The 13,991-nt window shown below is 41.9% G+C and overlaps 1 protein-coding gene across 1 annotated transcript in view; it reads right to left on the bottom strand.

Moving 5' to 3' along the window:
* BARD1 (BRCA1 associated RING domain 1) overlaps positions 1-12,087 on the bottom strand; it is a 106,317-nt gene extending 94,230 nt beyond the window's left edge. Inside the window, exon 1 of the mRNA XM_064286705.1 lies at positions 11,823-12,087. Coding sequence (XP_064142775.1) covers positions 11,823-11,965 — 143 coding nt within the window. The 5' untranslated portion in view covers positions 11,966-12,087. The remainder of the gene's footprint in view (positions 1-11,822) is intronic.
* Between the last annotated feature and the right edge of the window lie 1,904 nt (positions 12,088-13,991).

Raw genomic sequence — 13,991 nt, 5'->3', positions numbered from 1 at the left:
AGTCCACTTCTACCCTGCCATCTCAGGTTCCAAACAACCATTACAGAAAGACACAGAGATATACAAAATTACCTCTATACATTCATTTGGTAGCTTCTTCATCTTTGTATCTCTGCCAAAGTGGCATATTAAATGATCTATGAGTTAACAAACAAATGAATAGATGGCTACTGAAAATAATCCCCATGCTCTTCAAGCACCTCAACCTTACTGGAGCAAAAAGGTGTGATCTTTTCAGCACCAAACCACATTCCTACCTCATCATCTTATCCTTCATTCTAGATTGAGGAAAAGATCTCCTACAGTCATTCTTCCTTCTTAAAATATGTTGGCCCTCACTATTTGCCCTATCCTCCATTATCTTCCCTGTCCCTGAAAGTACCCTACTCCCATTATTATAATCACCTTTTTTCTTCCAGGAATCCCTGGGTGGTGCAAACAGTAATGTGCTTGGCTGCTGACCAAAAGGCTAGAGATTCGAGTCCACCCAGAGGCTCACTGAAAACTCTACTGAGCACAGTTCTACTCCTACACACATGGGATTGTCATGAATCTGAATCAACGACAACTGGTTGGTCTTCTATGTGCATCCAAACATGCATAGGTAATCAAAAACCACTTTCTTTTGAGCCTTCCTTCCACTCTACCTTCTGCCTCAGCTCCTTCCTTTCTTGCACAGATTAGACTTCTTAAATGCATGCTCTATACCTGCTAATTCCATCTCCTTACCTTCCTAGCCTTAACTCCCACCACTCTGCTACAATTGATCTCCAAAGCATTTTTGGTCCTCATTCTCCCCGACCTCTCTGTGAAATAACACTGACCACATACATCTTTTCTGAAACCTTTCCTTCCATTGAGTTTTAATTCTCCTATACTGCATTTCTCTGCTTATTTCAGCATTTCCTTAGCTGCTGCTTTTCCTACCTCTCAACCAGGACATTCCTCCTAGGACACGGTCCAAAGGCTTCTGGCTTTTCTCTAACAACACTCGATTCATTGCCTTGATTCTGTTTCTCAGCTTTAAATTTCCTTCTTAATATGACTCTGAACCTGTTATCTGTAGTTCTGACCCTTCATCTTCACAATAAAATATTATAATGTAATTAACAATAAATTTAATACCTATGAATAATTGTACTAATTATTCGAACTAGTGAGCTAGAACATATTTTTTGCTGTTAATAGGTGAGGAAAGACATTGGAAAAAGGGAGTGAATGAGAAATGTATGCATGTAAATGTACTGGGGAGGGAACAGGGAGTGTTACAGGGAAAGCTGGGTGAGAGTAGTGCCAACATCAGAAGCATTTCGATGGAAGAACTCCAACAGTAAACATACTACACAGAGGGTGCCACTGATCTGTGCCAAAGCAAAACTTTCTGAGAATGGCTAGATCTTAGCTGACGAGGTACCCTGGAATAAAAGAATCTGTATTATATCTAGGCAATATCTATCAAAATTTCAAATGCATCCAACTTTGATTTAACTAGTCCACTGCCAGGAATTTATTCCACAGATTCTTGTAAAAAAGATAGATCACTGTGAAACTTCAAAGCACCAAAGACATATAAACAAAATCTTATAAACTTCCAGAGGTTAAAAAATAGTAATAAAATTAAATATGTCATATATTAAAAAATTAAGAAATCAGAATGGCACAGGACGTCTCAAGGGTAGCAAGGGATATTAGAGAACAGTGGAGTAAACCTTTAAAATTAAAATTGAAACTTATTTTGTACTTAGAATTCTATATCCAGTTACCTTCCATAGTATTAAAAAACTAACCCGTTGCCGTCGAGTCGATTCCAACTCATCGCAACCCTAAAGGACAGAGTGGAACTGCTGCCCCATAGGGTTTCCAAGAAGCGCCTGGTGGATTCGAACTGCTGGCCTTTTGGTTAGCAGCTGTAGCTCTTAAATGCTATGCCACCAGGGTTTCCTCCATAGTATAAAGTTAATAAATAACGGACAATGAGTTACAAAGTCAACAGACAATGTCTAAAAAAGGGAGGAGGAAATCAAGAAACAGAGATATAAGCATATTACTCGAAAATATAAAGGTAAATGCTAGAAGAACTAAAACATATGAAAGAGGTCGTGTTTAGAGGCTAGAACTGAGTGGTGATAAAACAAAAGAATGTTTTCATTATAATTTTTGTCCTATTCATCCTGTAAACTATATTCATGTATAATTTTAATGAAATATTTAAAAGTATAAAGCACATGGACAAGGACATTCACTCCAACACTGCTTGCCACAGAAAAGGACCGGAAACAACCTAAATTTCTACCAACAAGGAAATGGTTAAATTATGATACATCTGTTTGATGTATACATAATATCCTCTCATCTGAGGTATATAATGCTTATATAAACACATACCACCTCTTAAAGTATACATAATAAATTTATAATAATTCTTCGAGAACTCACGCTTGTCACTGATTTTAAAGTAATATTTAATGAGCATAAACTGTATTATTTAGCATAACCCTGTGCCATTGAGTCGATTCCGACTTATAGCGACCCTATTACACATATTATTTTCAAATTTTTTAATATTAAAAAGTTCTTCACAATCCACCCAAGCCATGCCACCTTTCCTCTCACTGCCCCTCAGCAAAAACCATCTGTGCTCTGGTCAAGTCAATGTCTTTAACATTTCACAAATGTGCTGTGTCCAAGTCAACCCCATGATTTGCTCGGACTACTCTCCCCAACAACACAGAGAAAACAAAAATCCTCACAACTGGACCAATTAGCAACATCATGAAAAACAGAGAAAAGACTGAAATTGTTAACAATCAATATCCATGGAAGCAGCAGTCAAGAAATCAAAAGATGCACTGCATTGGGCAAATCGGCTATAAAAGACCTCTTTAAAGTGTTAAAAAGCAAAGATGTCACCTTGAAGACTAAAGTGCACCTGACCCAAGTCATGATGTTCTCAATCGCATCATATACATGCGAAAGCTGGACGATGAATAAGGAAGACCAAAGAACAGTCAATGCCTTTGAATTGTGGTGGTGTCGAAGAATATTGAATACACCACGTACTGCCAACAAAAAAACAAATCTGTCTTGGAAGAAGTACAACCAGAATGCTCCTTAAAACCAAGAATGGCGAAATTACGTCTCACATACTTTGGACACGTTATCAGAAGGGATCAATCCCTGGAGAAGGATATCATCCTTGATAAAGTAGAGGGTCAGTGAAAAAGAGGAAGACCCTCAATGAGATGGACTGACACAGTGGCTACAAAAATGGGCTCAAGCATAATAACTGTGAGGATGGCGCAGGACCAGGCACTGTTTCATTCTTTCATACACAGGTTTGCTGCAAGTTGGAACCAACTCCATGACACCTAACAATTCTCCCCAACCCAGAATACACTGCCTCTTCCCCAGCAACTATTCAAAAACAACTCATCATCCAAAAACTGTTCAAGATTGTATAATGAAAATGTCACTAAACAAAGTGGTATGGGAATTTTTGAATTCTAGTCTCCTGCTCTTAATTATACAAAATCTATACCATACACCAGGCACATAAAGGAACACAAAGTTGACTCTGACACACTCTTCGCTAATGGGTTTATAATGTACCTGGGCAGTCTTATAAACCAAATTAATATATGGCTTAAGATAGGTACAAAAGGCTAAGGCTTCAAAAGAAAAGAAATGGCATCTAGTTGGGGCTTTGGAAATCAATGCTGAAAAAGAAGTATTTTGTATTGTCACCGCCCGATTCCCTATTTTTCTTGGTTCTAAATAGACAGTAGCCCTACATACAAGGGATCTTGACTCTCAATTTTTCTGAGCTTCCCAACCCACCATTACCTACCTAGCATGGTGCTAGGAGAACAGCAGGATTCCAATAAATCCTTAGTGAGTGAACCAAATGGAATACTACATACAAAAACGCATTTGTATTAACAACTCAATTTTATCCTTACTCTACTTTCAGTATGATATATATATATATTAAAAATAAAAAGTCCAGAAGAATAAGACATTTATTTCCATGATAACAAGATTTCTATACCTTGAAACTTCAAATTCTTTACTTTTTCCCTAACTGCAGTCATAACTCTGTGACTTCACATGTAGTTGATTTGGAAGGACCAATGCAGTCAAAGGCTTTTAAGTCAGGGAACTAGTAAGTATTGAGAGAAAATTCTTTTTTTTTTTTTAAAGAAGGTCCTACTGATAAAAAATTTTCTTCACAAGAAAAAAAGGAAAGCAAATTCAGTTGAGATCATAATACCGAAGCAGACTTATTTCTTAACTGAACAGCTCCCTAAGCTTCCATGAGATAGCTTAAAAAAAAAAAAAAAAAAACCCATTCCATTGAGTCAATTCCGACTCAAAGAGCCTACAGAACAGGAGCAGAAATGTCCCATAAGGATTCCTAGACTTTAATATTTACAGAAGCAATATGCCCCATCTTTCTCCCACAGTCTGAACTGCCGATCTTTCTACTGGCAGCTGAGCACTTTAACCATTATACCAGCAAGGCTCCTTATGAGATATCAACTGCTATTTAATATTTAGCAAGATGGTTACCATAGTGCTTTCACATTTTAAAGAATTCCCACGGTATTTTTAAGTTGTGGACCATTACATTTAACACCAAGATGCACAGGTTCTCTAAGTCAAACAATTTGTTGTGTTTTACCTTTAGGAGAATTAACAAAGTCATTAACAAGTAAGGTATGTTAATAATGAAATTGATAACAAATCATGATAATAGTAAAAATGATAATAATGAACAATGAAATTGATACAACCTATTTTGTGTATTTTGTATGTTAGATGCACTTAAAACACAAGGGGAAAAGAATAAGAAATCATGCCTAATTGCTTAGTGTCAATCAATGCTGAGTAAGTGAACAAGACAAATATCCCAAAAGTCAAATAGGCAATAGAACTCCACTAATGACTAATTATAAAAGATTTTCCTATATGAGACAGATAAGCCACAAAGATTATCGTGTATCCCCAATTCAAAGAGTTTTGGCTATTATGTCTTCATGACGGCACTGGGTTTGGGTTATGTCCCTTCTATTCTACTTCCTTGAAAGCAAAACAGTATCTAAATAACTGCTGATATTCCTCTGTCCTTTAAGGCTTCAACTCTTTACCTACTTTTCAAATTTTGAGTTTCAAGGTTCAGGTTTAGGCATTCTTGTTTATACCCTCTTCCCTGCTCACTTCCTCTAGAAGTATGCCTGCAGATGACTCAAATTTCTACCCTAGCCTAAAATCTGAGTTCCAGACCTGTATACTCACAACCATACTTGTAATACCACCCCTTTATGCTATGAGGTACAGTACTAAAGGGTGCTCAATATGTCTGGTAAGTTTCTCTGTGAAGCACCAGTTGTACACAACACCAGCTGTGTACACTTGTAATGGAAACTGTGCCATGTCATGATTCTAGCTCTAAAGTCCCAGATGGAAAGATCTGTGTCTTCTACATCTGGTCTGAGTCTTTGGTCACTATTGATTATGGGTAATTAACCCCAGGGACCTACTGAGGATTTCTGGAAATTCAGATGAGACATTTTTAATCAGCTCCTTCTGGTATTTCCACTTAAAAATGTCCCTTAAATGTTAACTGAAGTTCATTCATTAATTTAATGAACCCTAAGAAATTATGTATCCAACACTGAGACAGCTATCCATCAAAGAATCAAAATATTTCACAAATAACTCATGCAAATAAATAAGAAACCCTAATTTGAAAAAGAGCTCCGTAGTGCCATGAAAGAATTTAACACAGGAAACAGACTAAACTCCAAACTCAAAAGAAGGCCTTCCAGGGTACATGGAATGGCTGGGCTGAAATATGAAAGTTACATCAAATTCTAAGTTTTCATTAGTTACTTTAAAACAAGGTCCCCATGCGTTTATCTCAGCTACCTACTCCCTCTCTCTTGAAAATAAACATACAAGAGTAACCATTTTACTAAAACACAACATGGATAGCACTTCACTTATCTCTTTTCATACTTATTTACAGTAAAGAGTTCTATGAGTGGAAAGAAAGAAAAAATATAATTACATACAGCTGATTGTTTGCTTTCTACCTCTCCTGCATAATGAATATGGAAACTCGGGTAAGTAAGTAAATGAAGGTGAAAAAGACTGTATAAAAAAAGCAATCAAGGAATGGCAACTTTAAAGAGAATAATAGAGCTTCGGCCAAAAAGCAATATAGATAAATGAACCAGCTACTCAGATCACATGCAAATACACCATTGACAAGTCTAACAGGTTATTAAATTGTAACTTTAAGCTAGCCTTAAAACCATCCTAATATTTCTTCAGCAAAAGGAAATAATTCAAAAGTAAACATTTATTTAGCACGAAGGCAATGGGTTTGGTTGGTTTGGTTTTGCTCATAGAGGAAACCCTGGTGGCATACTAGTTAAGAGCTATGGCTGCTAACCAAAAGGTGGGCAGTTTGAATCTACCAGGTACTCCTTGGAAACTCTATGGGGCAGTTCTACTTTGTCCTATAAGGTCACTCTGAGTCAGAATTGACTGGACTAAACGGCAACGAATTTGCTCAAAGTAAGAGTTCCTGGATGGCATAAACAGTTAAGCACTGACTACTAACCTAGGTGGCACAGCAGTTAATTAAGTGCTATGGCTGCTAACCAAAGGGTCGGCAGTTCGAACCCGCCAGGCGTTCCTCGGAAACTCTGCAGGGCAGTTCTACTGTCCTGTAGGGTCGCTATGAGTTGGAATCGATTCGACGGCACTGGGTTGGGTTGACTAACCTAAAGGTTGGTGGCTTCAACCTACCCAGCAGCTCTGCAGAAGGCCTGACGATCTGACTGTAAAGAATACAGACAAGGCCCTATGGAGCAGCTCTACTCTGTAACTTGTAGGATTGCCATGAGTCAGAATTGACTCGACAGCAATGGGTTTTGTTTTTTGGATTTTTTTTTAACAACCTTATGAGGTAGAAACTACTAACTCAAACAGATGATGAAAAGAAGATTAATAACTCGTCTAAAATCACCCAGGATTCGAACTTGGGGAGTGATTCCAGAATCCATGCTTTTAACCACTAAACTAAGCTGCCTCAAAATATAAAAAGAAAGTAAAATAAATCTTGATAATCTTGATATCCTTTTAAATAACAAGAGGTAATTGAAGGGGGGGAAGAAAATCACCTACCTGGAAAGTCACAAGGTTACTTTTTAACTTTTTACCAAAAGTTGATTTAAAAGGCCCTAGAACTCCAAGTTACAATTGTATATAGATGCCCTCTTCCTCAAGATGTGCCAAGAGGTACCTGTCTTAGTAATCTAGTGCTGCCGTAACAGAAATACAAATGGATGGCTCTAACGAAGAGAAGTTTATTCTCCTACAGTCCAGTAGGCTAGAAGTCCGAATTCAGGGCCTCGGCTCCAGGGGAAGGCTTTCTCTCTCTGTCAGCTCTGAAGGAAGGTCCTTGTCATCAATCTTCCCTTGGTCTGGGAGCATCACAGCACAGGAACCTCAGGTCCAAAGGACCCACTCTGTACCCGGCAATGCTTTCTTGGTGGTATGAGGTCCCATGTCTCTCTGCTTGCTTCTTTATTTTATATCTCAAAAGAGACTGGCTTCAGACACTATCTAATCCTGTAGACCTCATCAGTATAATGGCCACTAATCCATCTTATTACGTCACAGTGATAGGATTTACAACACATAGGGAAATCACATCAGAAGATAAAATTGTAGACAATCATACAAAAGTATTATGACCTAGCCAAGTTGACAGATACTTTGGGGGGACACAATTCAATCCATGACAGTACCTAATATTTTAATTCACAAAATAGTATCTTATGACACCTGGGCTTATACATATACTGCAGTGCCTATTATTTCCTGATTCCTTTAGCAACACATTATTACTGTGCTCTCTGCCAGCCTCTCAAATGACACGGTCTTCCTGTCTCATTTTTCCAAGTCTTTAAATGGCCTCTATCTGGTTGTAAGGCTTAGACCTAACACAAATGTCACACCTGGCCTCTGGAACAGTTTCATCAGCTTCACCTTGAAGCCATACTTACATTAAAGGTCAAGAAAGGATGCCCTGTATTGTAACCAATCCCCCCCTCACCAGCAAGTAATGCTTGCTGCAAAATAGATCCAATGTGCTAAACAAGACAGATGACAGCTGGAAACACGAGCTAGATGACAGCTGCAAGCTGAGTGTGAGGGTAATCACTGGCCCACTGGGTAAAACTTTGAAACTATGTAAAAGGACATTCTGACACACAATTTCAAATAATATGACACTACTTTGAATGGTGGGTAGCAAAACAAGAAGCAGACCACCCTGAGTTGCTCCTTTCGTGCAATGTCAGGCAGCTACTAAGCAAAGGCAGAGGTAGAAAGAAGGGTCTTCTACCCATGGGTAATACACAGCTGGCAAGCTTTACTCACTATGTTGTTGTTAGCTGTCATCAAGTCATCTGACTCACAAAGACCCCCATGTGTGCACAACAGAACTGCTCCACAGGGTTTTCAAGGCTGTGGCCTCTCAGAAAGAGATCGCCAAGCCTGTCTCCCAAGGTGCCTCTGTGTGGGTCCGAATTGCCAACCTTTCAGCTAGTAGGCAAGCATTTAACCATTTGCGCCACACAGGGACTACAGAAACTGCATAACTTGTGCACACACCAAGATAGGAATCTAATACCATTTCTAAACATCCATGTGATATAAAACCTTAAACTAAAAAGGATTTTTAAAATTCAGATATTTTACTTGTTAAAGCAGAGTTCTGCAAAGTAGAGCCTCCCAGCCAAATCTAGCAGTAACCTCTTTTGTAAGGCTCTCAACTTCAGAATGGTTCTTACATTTTTAAAGGGCTGTTTAAAAAAAAAAAAAAAAGGCTATACAACTCAGAGATTATGGCCAGCAAAATCTAAAATATTTACTATCTGATCTTTGACTGAAAAAATTTGCAGAGCTATATCTCAAAGTTCAAGATAAAGAAAACAAAAACCCTCATAACTGGACAAATAAGCAACATCATGATAAGCAGAGAAAAGGCTGAAGTTGTCAAGGATTTCATTTTACTTGGATCCACAATCAATGCTCATGGAAGCAGCAGTCAAGAAATCAAAAGATATACTGCACTGAAAAAATCTGCTAGAAGAGACCTCTTTAAAGTCTTAAAAGGCAAAGATGTCACTTTGAGGACTAAGGTGTACCTGACTCAAGCCATGGTATCCTCAATCGCCTCATAAGCATGTGAGAGCTGGACAATGAATGAGGAAGACCAGAGAAAAACTGATGCATTTGAATTACGGTGTTGGCAAAGAATACTGAGTATACCATGGACTGCCAGAAGGACGAACAAATCCATCTTAGAAAAGTACAGCCAGAGTGCTCCTTAGAAGCGACAATAGTGAGACTTTGTGTCATGTGCTCATCAGCAGGAACCAGTCCCTGGAAAAACACATAATGCTTGGTAGAGGGTCAGCAAAAGAGAGGAAGAGCCTCAACAAGATGGATTGACACAGTGGCTGCAAGGATGGGCTCAAACATAGCAACAACTGTGAGGATGGCACAGGACCAGGCAGTGTTTCGTTCTGTTGCACAAAGGGTCGCTATGAGCCAGAACTGGTTCGCTGGCATCTAACAACTACAACAATAATTCAGAGGCTGCCGGTTCTCAGCTGTGGGCTGTGTCAGTCCACAGCTGTGCTTTGTTTCAACACTGCAATGTTTTTCAAAAAAAAAAAAGTAGTTATTAACATTTGAAAATTGGGAGATCTTATACAAAATCCTGGAAACCCTGGTGGCATAGTGCTTAAGTGCTATGACTGCTAACCAAGAGGTTGGCAGTTCGAATCTACGAGGTGCTCCTTGGAAAGTCTATGGGTCAGTTCTACTCTGTCCTATAGGGTCACTATGAGTTGGAATTGACTTAACAGCAGTGGATTTTTTAATATAAAATTCTCATTCCCCATGTCTTCGGACAAATCTGATGTTATGACATTACTGTGTCCACAGCCTTGGGAGCAGCAATTGGCTGGAACTCCCCAGTGCTGTCCTTTTTAGAATGGAGCCTATGCTTTCCTAAGCTCCATGACCATTAACAGCTTTGGTGAGAGGGATTCCATACAGACTACATCTTTTTGTTTTTGGTTTTTAACCCAATACCGTTGTCAATTCTGACTCATTGCGACCCTATAGGGCAGAGTAGAACTGCTCCATAGGGCTCCAAGAGCACCTGGTAGATTCAAATTGCCGACTAGTTACCGGCCATTGCTCACCGTGGCTGTTAACCACTGCACACCAGGGCTCCATATTGTTATACCTATCATTTATCAATCATTCTATGACAACCACCATGCTAAACATTTTATACCTATAATTTCATCCAGTTTCCTCCTTCCCACAGAATCTAAGTTTCATAAGGTTTGGAATTTTTGTCTCCTTTGCTGACTAATGAATCACCAATGCTTACAACAGTGTCTGGCACTTTGGAAAACTCTTGTGACAGTAAGCCCTTTTCATTTTTAAAGAAAAAGCTGTAAAGGGAAATATGCACCTAAGTAAACAGCAGTAACTAAGTTCTGCAAGTTGGAGATCAGAGGGAAAAAAAATCAAAACAAAACAAAATCCAAAAAAGAGAGGACCATGACGGCTACAAAAAAAACACAAACCAAACCCGTTGCCATCCAGTGGATTCCAACTGATAGCGACCCTACATGACAGAGTAGAACTGCCCCACAGGGTTTCCAAGGAGCGCCTGGTTGATTTCAACTGCCGACCTTTTGGTTAGCAGCTGTTGCTCTTAATCGCTACACCACCTGGGTTTCCATGATGGCTGCAAGCAGGAGAAAACCCTCCAGGGTGATCTTGATGCAGAAATACTGGGTTGTGCTCAGAGCAGGTGTTCAATAAATCCTTTCGAAAGAAATGAAAAGTGAACCAGGCCCCAGATGCCTGGAAAAGAACTAGAAAAGGAAAGGCAAGGAGTACCAGTCATGAAAATCATGTCTTCAAATGGATGAAAACCCTTGACTCCCAGAGTGTAACAGATTGCAAGAAAGTAAGAAGCAAAAAATAATAGTAACTAGCATCTCTCATGGTCTTACATTCTTAAACAGAGCTAGAATTCCACACCGTACAGTTTCTGGACCAACTAAAACCCCATTGCCTTCAAGTTCATTCCGGCTTATAGCGATCCTATAGGACAGAGCAGACCTGACCAAGTCAATGGGAAATTGAAAAAGAAATGGCGTCCACCCCACTGCCATCTCCAATCTACCCCGGAAAAGGCCCCCCCCACCAAAATAAAAGCTGACACGGAAAAAGTGTCAACGGGTCCAGCTTAGCAAAGAGTGACAGCTGGCTCAAATGTAACAGGTCTCCAGGGCAGTACTGCAGCTGTCAGTGTAAATTTCAAAGATCACCTTCATCAAAATTACTCGCTGCCCTGTAAAAAAGTGCAGATGCGTCAGTTTCACCCCTGCTCTACAGACGTAAACGCTAGAGGCGGGGCCAGGAACCGTATTCCCATTTTTTAACCCTACCTCCAAGTGATTTTGCTGCCCGCTAAAGTTCGGTAACTACCTTTTCAGCTGGTTTTAGTGCAAGAAGCGCTAGCAAGCCGCCCAGAAAAGCTGCTAATGGGGCCCGGGAGGGGATTAGGAACAAGAGATGCGTGGTCAGGTACTAACTGCACACCGGCCCACCGCGGGGCGAGAGGGGCGTAGGAAGCCAGGAGTTCGAAAAGCGCCCCGCCCCACCCCACCTCCGAGACTGCCTTCACTGGAGCCCCCCGGGGCAGGCATTACCAGCGCGAGCAGCGCAGTAGTTTCTCCAGCCGGTCGAGCGCCGCACGGCTGTGGGCCCAGACCCCGAGCCCCGCCGGCTCCATGTTGGGCGCGGGACGAGACTCGTTACCGGAGCGCACTCTCGGCTGCCGATCGCGCAGCATCGCCCTGCCTTCGCGGGAAAGGCTCGTCGGAGAACGGGAGAGCCGGCGGACTCGGGCAACGACGGAAAAGCGCCGGCCTGTGACCCGACCCGGGCCCCAACCGCTCCCGCGGGTAGGCAGTGGGGTGGGAGGGGCCGGGCGCGGAACACGCGGTGTTGGCCGCTGCAGCCCGCCTAAACTTCCTGCGCGGGGCGCCGGGCGGGGCGGGGCCAGGGGCGGGGCCACCGAGGCCCGCCTAAAGTTCCTGCGCGGGGCGCCGGGCGGGGCGGGTTTGGGGGGCGGAGCCACTGAAGGGAGCCTGAGGTCCCTGCACCCGGGGCGGGGCGGGGCCAGAGGGCGGGGCCACCGAAGCCCGCCTAGAGTTCCTGCGCGGGGCGCCGGGCGGGGCGGGGCGCCGGGCGGGGCGGGGCCCCTGAAGCGAGCCTGAGGTCCCTGGGGCGGGGCCAGGGGGCGGGGCCACCGAAGTCCGCCTAAAGTTCCTGCGCGGGGCACTGGGCGGGGCGGGGCCAGGGGAGGGCGGGGCCAGGGGCGGGGTTGCCAAAGCCCGCAAAAACTCTAGGGTTAGGGGCGGGGTTGTGGAAAAGCAATTGAAATTGGCGGGAATGTGGGGCGGGGCCCGGGAATGGGGGGCGGGGCAGGGAAAGCCGTTTTCCCTCCCGGGGCGGTGTTCCGGGGTAAAGCCCAGAAATAAACAAACTCCTTGCTTTCTGGAGCAGAATTTTTAGGGACCCTCAGGTAGTCTTGACTCGTGGGAAATTGCAAACCGAGAAATTTTCAGTTGAACGTTTTCTAGAAAAAGTGCTGTTCTGACTACTGTGAAGCCTGGAAAAGTTTTGCTCTTGACTTAAAGTCGTTTGATTTGTAATCGCTTGAAGGTGCCAGCTCTATATTACTAGGAAAGTAACTTTTTTCTTTCCTTTTTCTTTTTCCAGTACTGGGATATAAGTAAAAATAAAAAAAAGACTTCTATCTAATTTAACTAGTTACAAATATCTACTCAAAGGGTTGTTAAAGAAATCCTGGCTTATTTTTAAAATATTCCTGGAATAAAATTTTTAAAAAGCTTTGCTTGCTGAAGAATGTGTCTACTTTGTAAGGATCATCCATTGATCACCATATTTCGAAGATAATAACACTTACTGAGCACACCTTCATACCCCAGCTCTCAATTCAATCTATTTCTAAATCCTTCCATTCGTCCCGTCTCAGTTATCTAGATTGCTATAACAGAGTAAACCCTGATGGTGTGGTGGTTAAGAGGTAAGACTGCTAACCAAAAGGCCGGCAGTTCAAACCCACCAGGTGCTCCTTGGAAATTCTATGGGCAGTTCTACCCTGTCCTATAGGGTCACTATGAGTTGGAATTGACTTGACAGCAAGGGGTTTTTTGGTTTTGGGCTGTAACAAAAACTCCACAAGTGGGTGGCTTTAACAAATTTATTTTCACACAATTTAGGAGGCTAGAAGTCCTAATTCAGGGTGCCAGCTCTCAGGGAAGGCTTTTTCTCTCTGTGGGGTTGGAGGAAGGTTCTTGTCTCTTTGAGCATCTGCTTTGGGCAATCTTCATGTGGCTTGCCATTTCTCTTTGCCCACCTCTGCTTCTCTAGCTTGCTTTTTTAATCTCTTTTATATCTGGAAGGAAACCCTGGTGGCATAGTGGTTAAGTGCTACGGCTGCTAGCCAAAGGGTCGGCAGTTCAAATTCATCAGGTGCTCCTTGGAAACTCTATGGGGCAGTTCTACTTTGTCCTATAGGGTCGCTATGAGTCGGAATCAACTCCAAGGCACTGGGTTTGGTTTGGTTTTGGTTTATATCTGGAAAGAAATTGGCTCAAGATACACCCTAATCCTGCATCATTAACATAATAGACATAACCTGATCCTGCCTCATTAACATAACAAATACAACCTGTTCGGGGAATGGAATTATAGGCAGCCTTTTTAGAATTTGCAACACAGATTTTGGCAGGGGAGGACACAATTTAACACTTAACACCCCCTAACTTTTTCAAATCTGCCCACTTCTC

Source organism: Loxodonta africana, chromosome 6 (genome assembly GCF_030014295.1).
Source record: "Loxodonta africana isolate mLoxAfr1 chromosome 6, mLoxAfr1.hap2, whole genome shotgun sequence".
Classification (NCBI taxonomy): Eukaryota; Metazoa; Chordata; class Mammalia; order Proboscidea; family Elephantidae; genus Loxodonta; species Loxodonta africana.
Note: the sequence above shows the minus strand (reverse complement) of the source record. Positions and strands in the feature narration are given on the sequence as shown.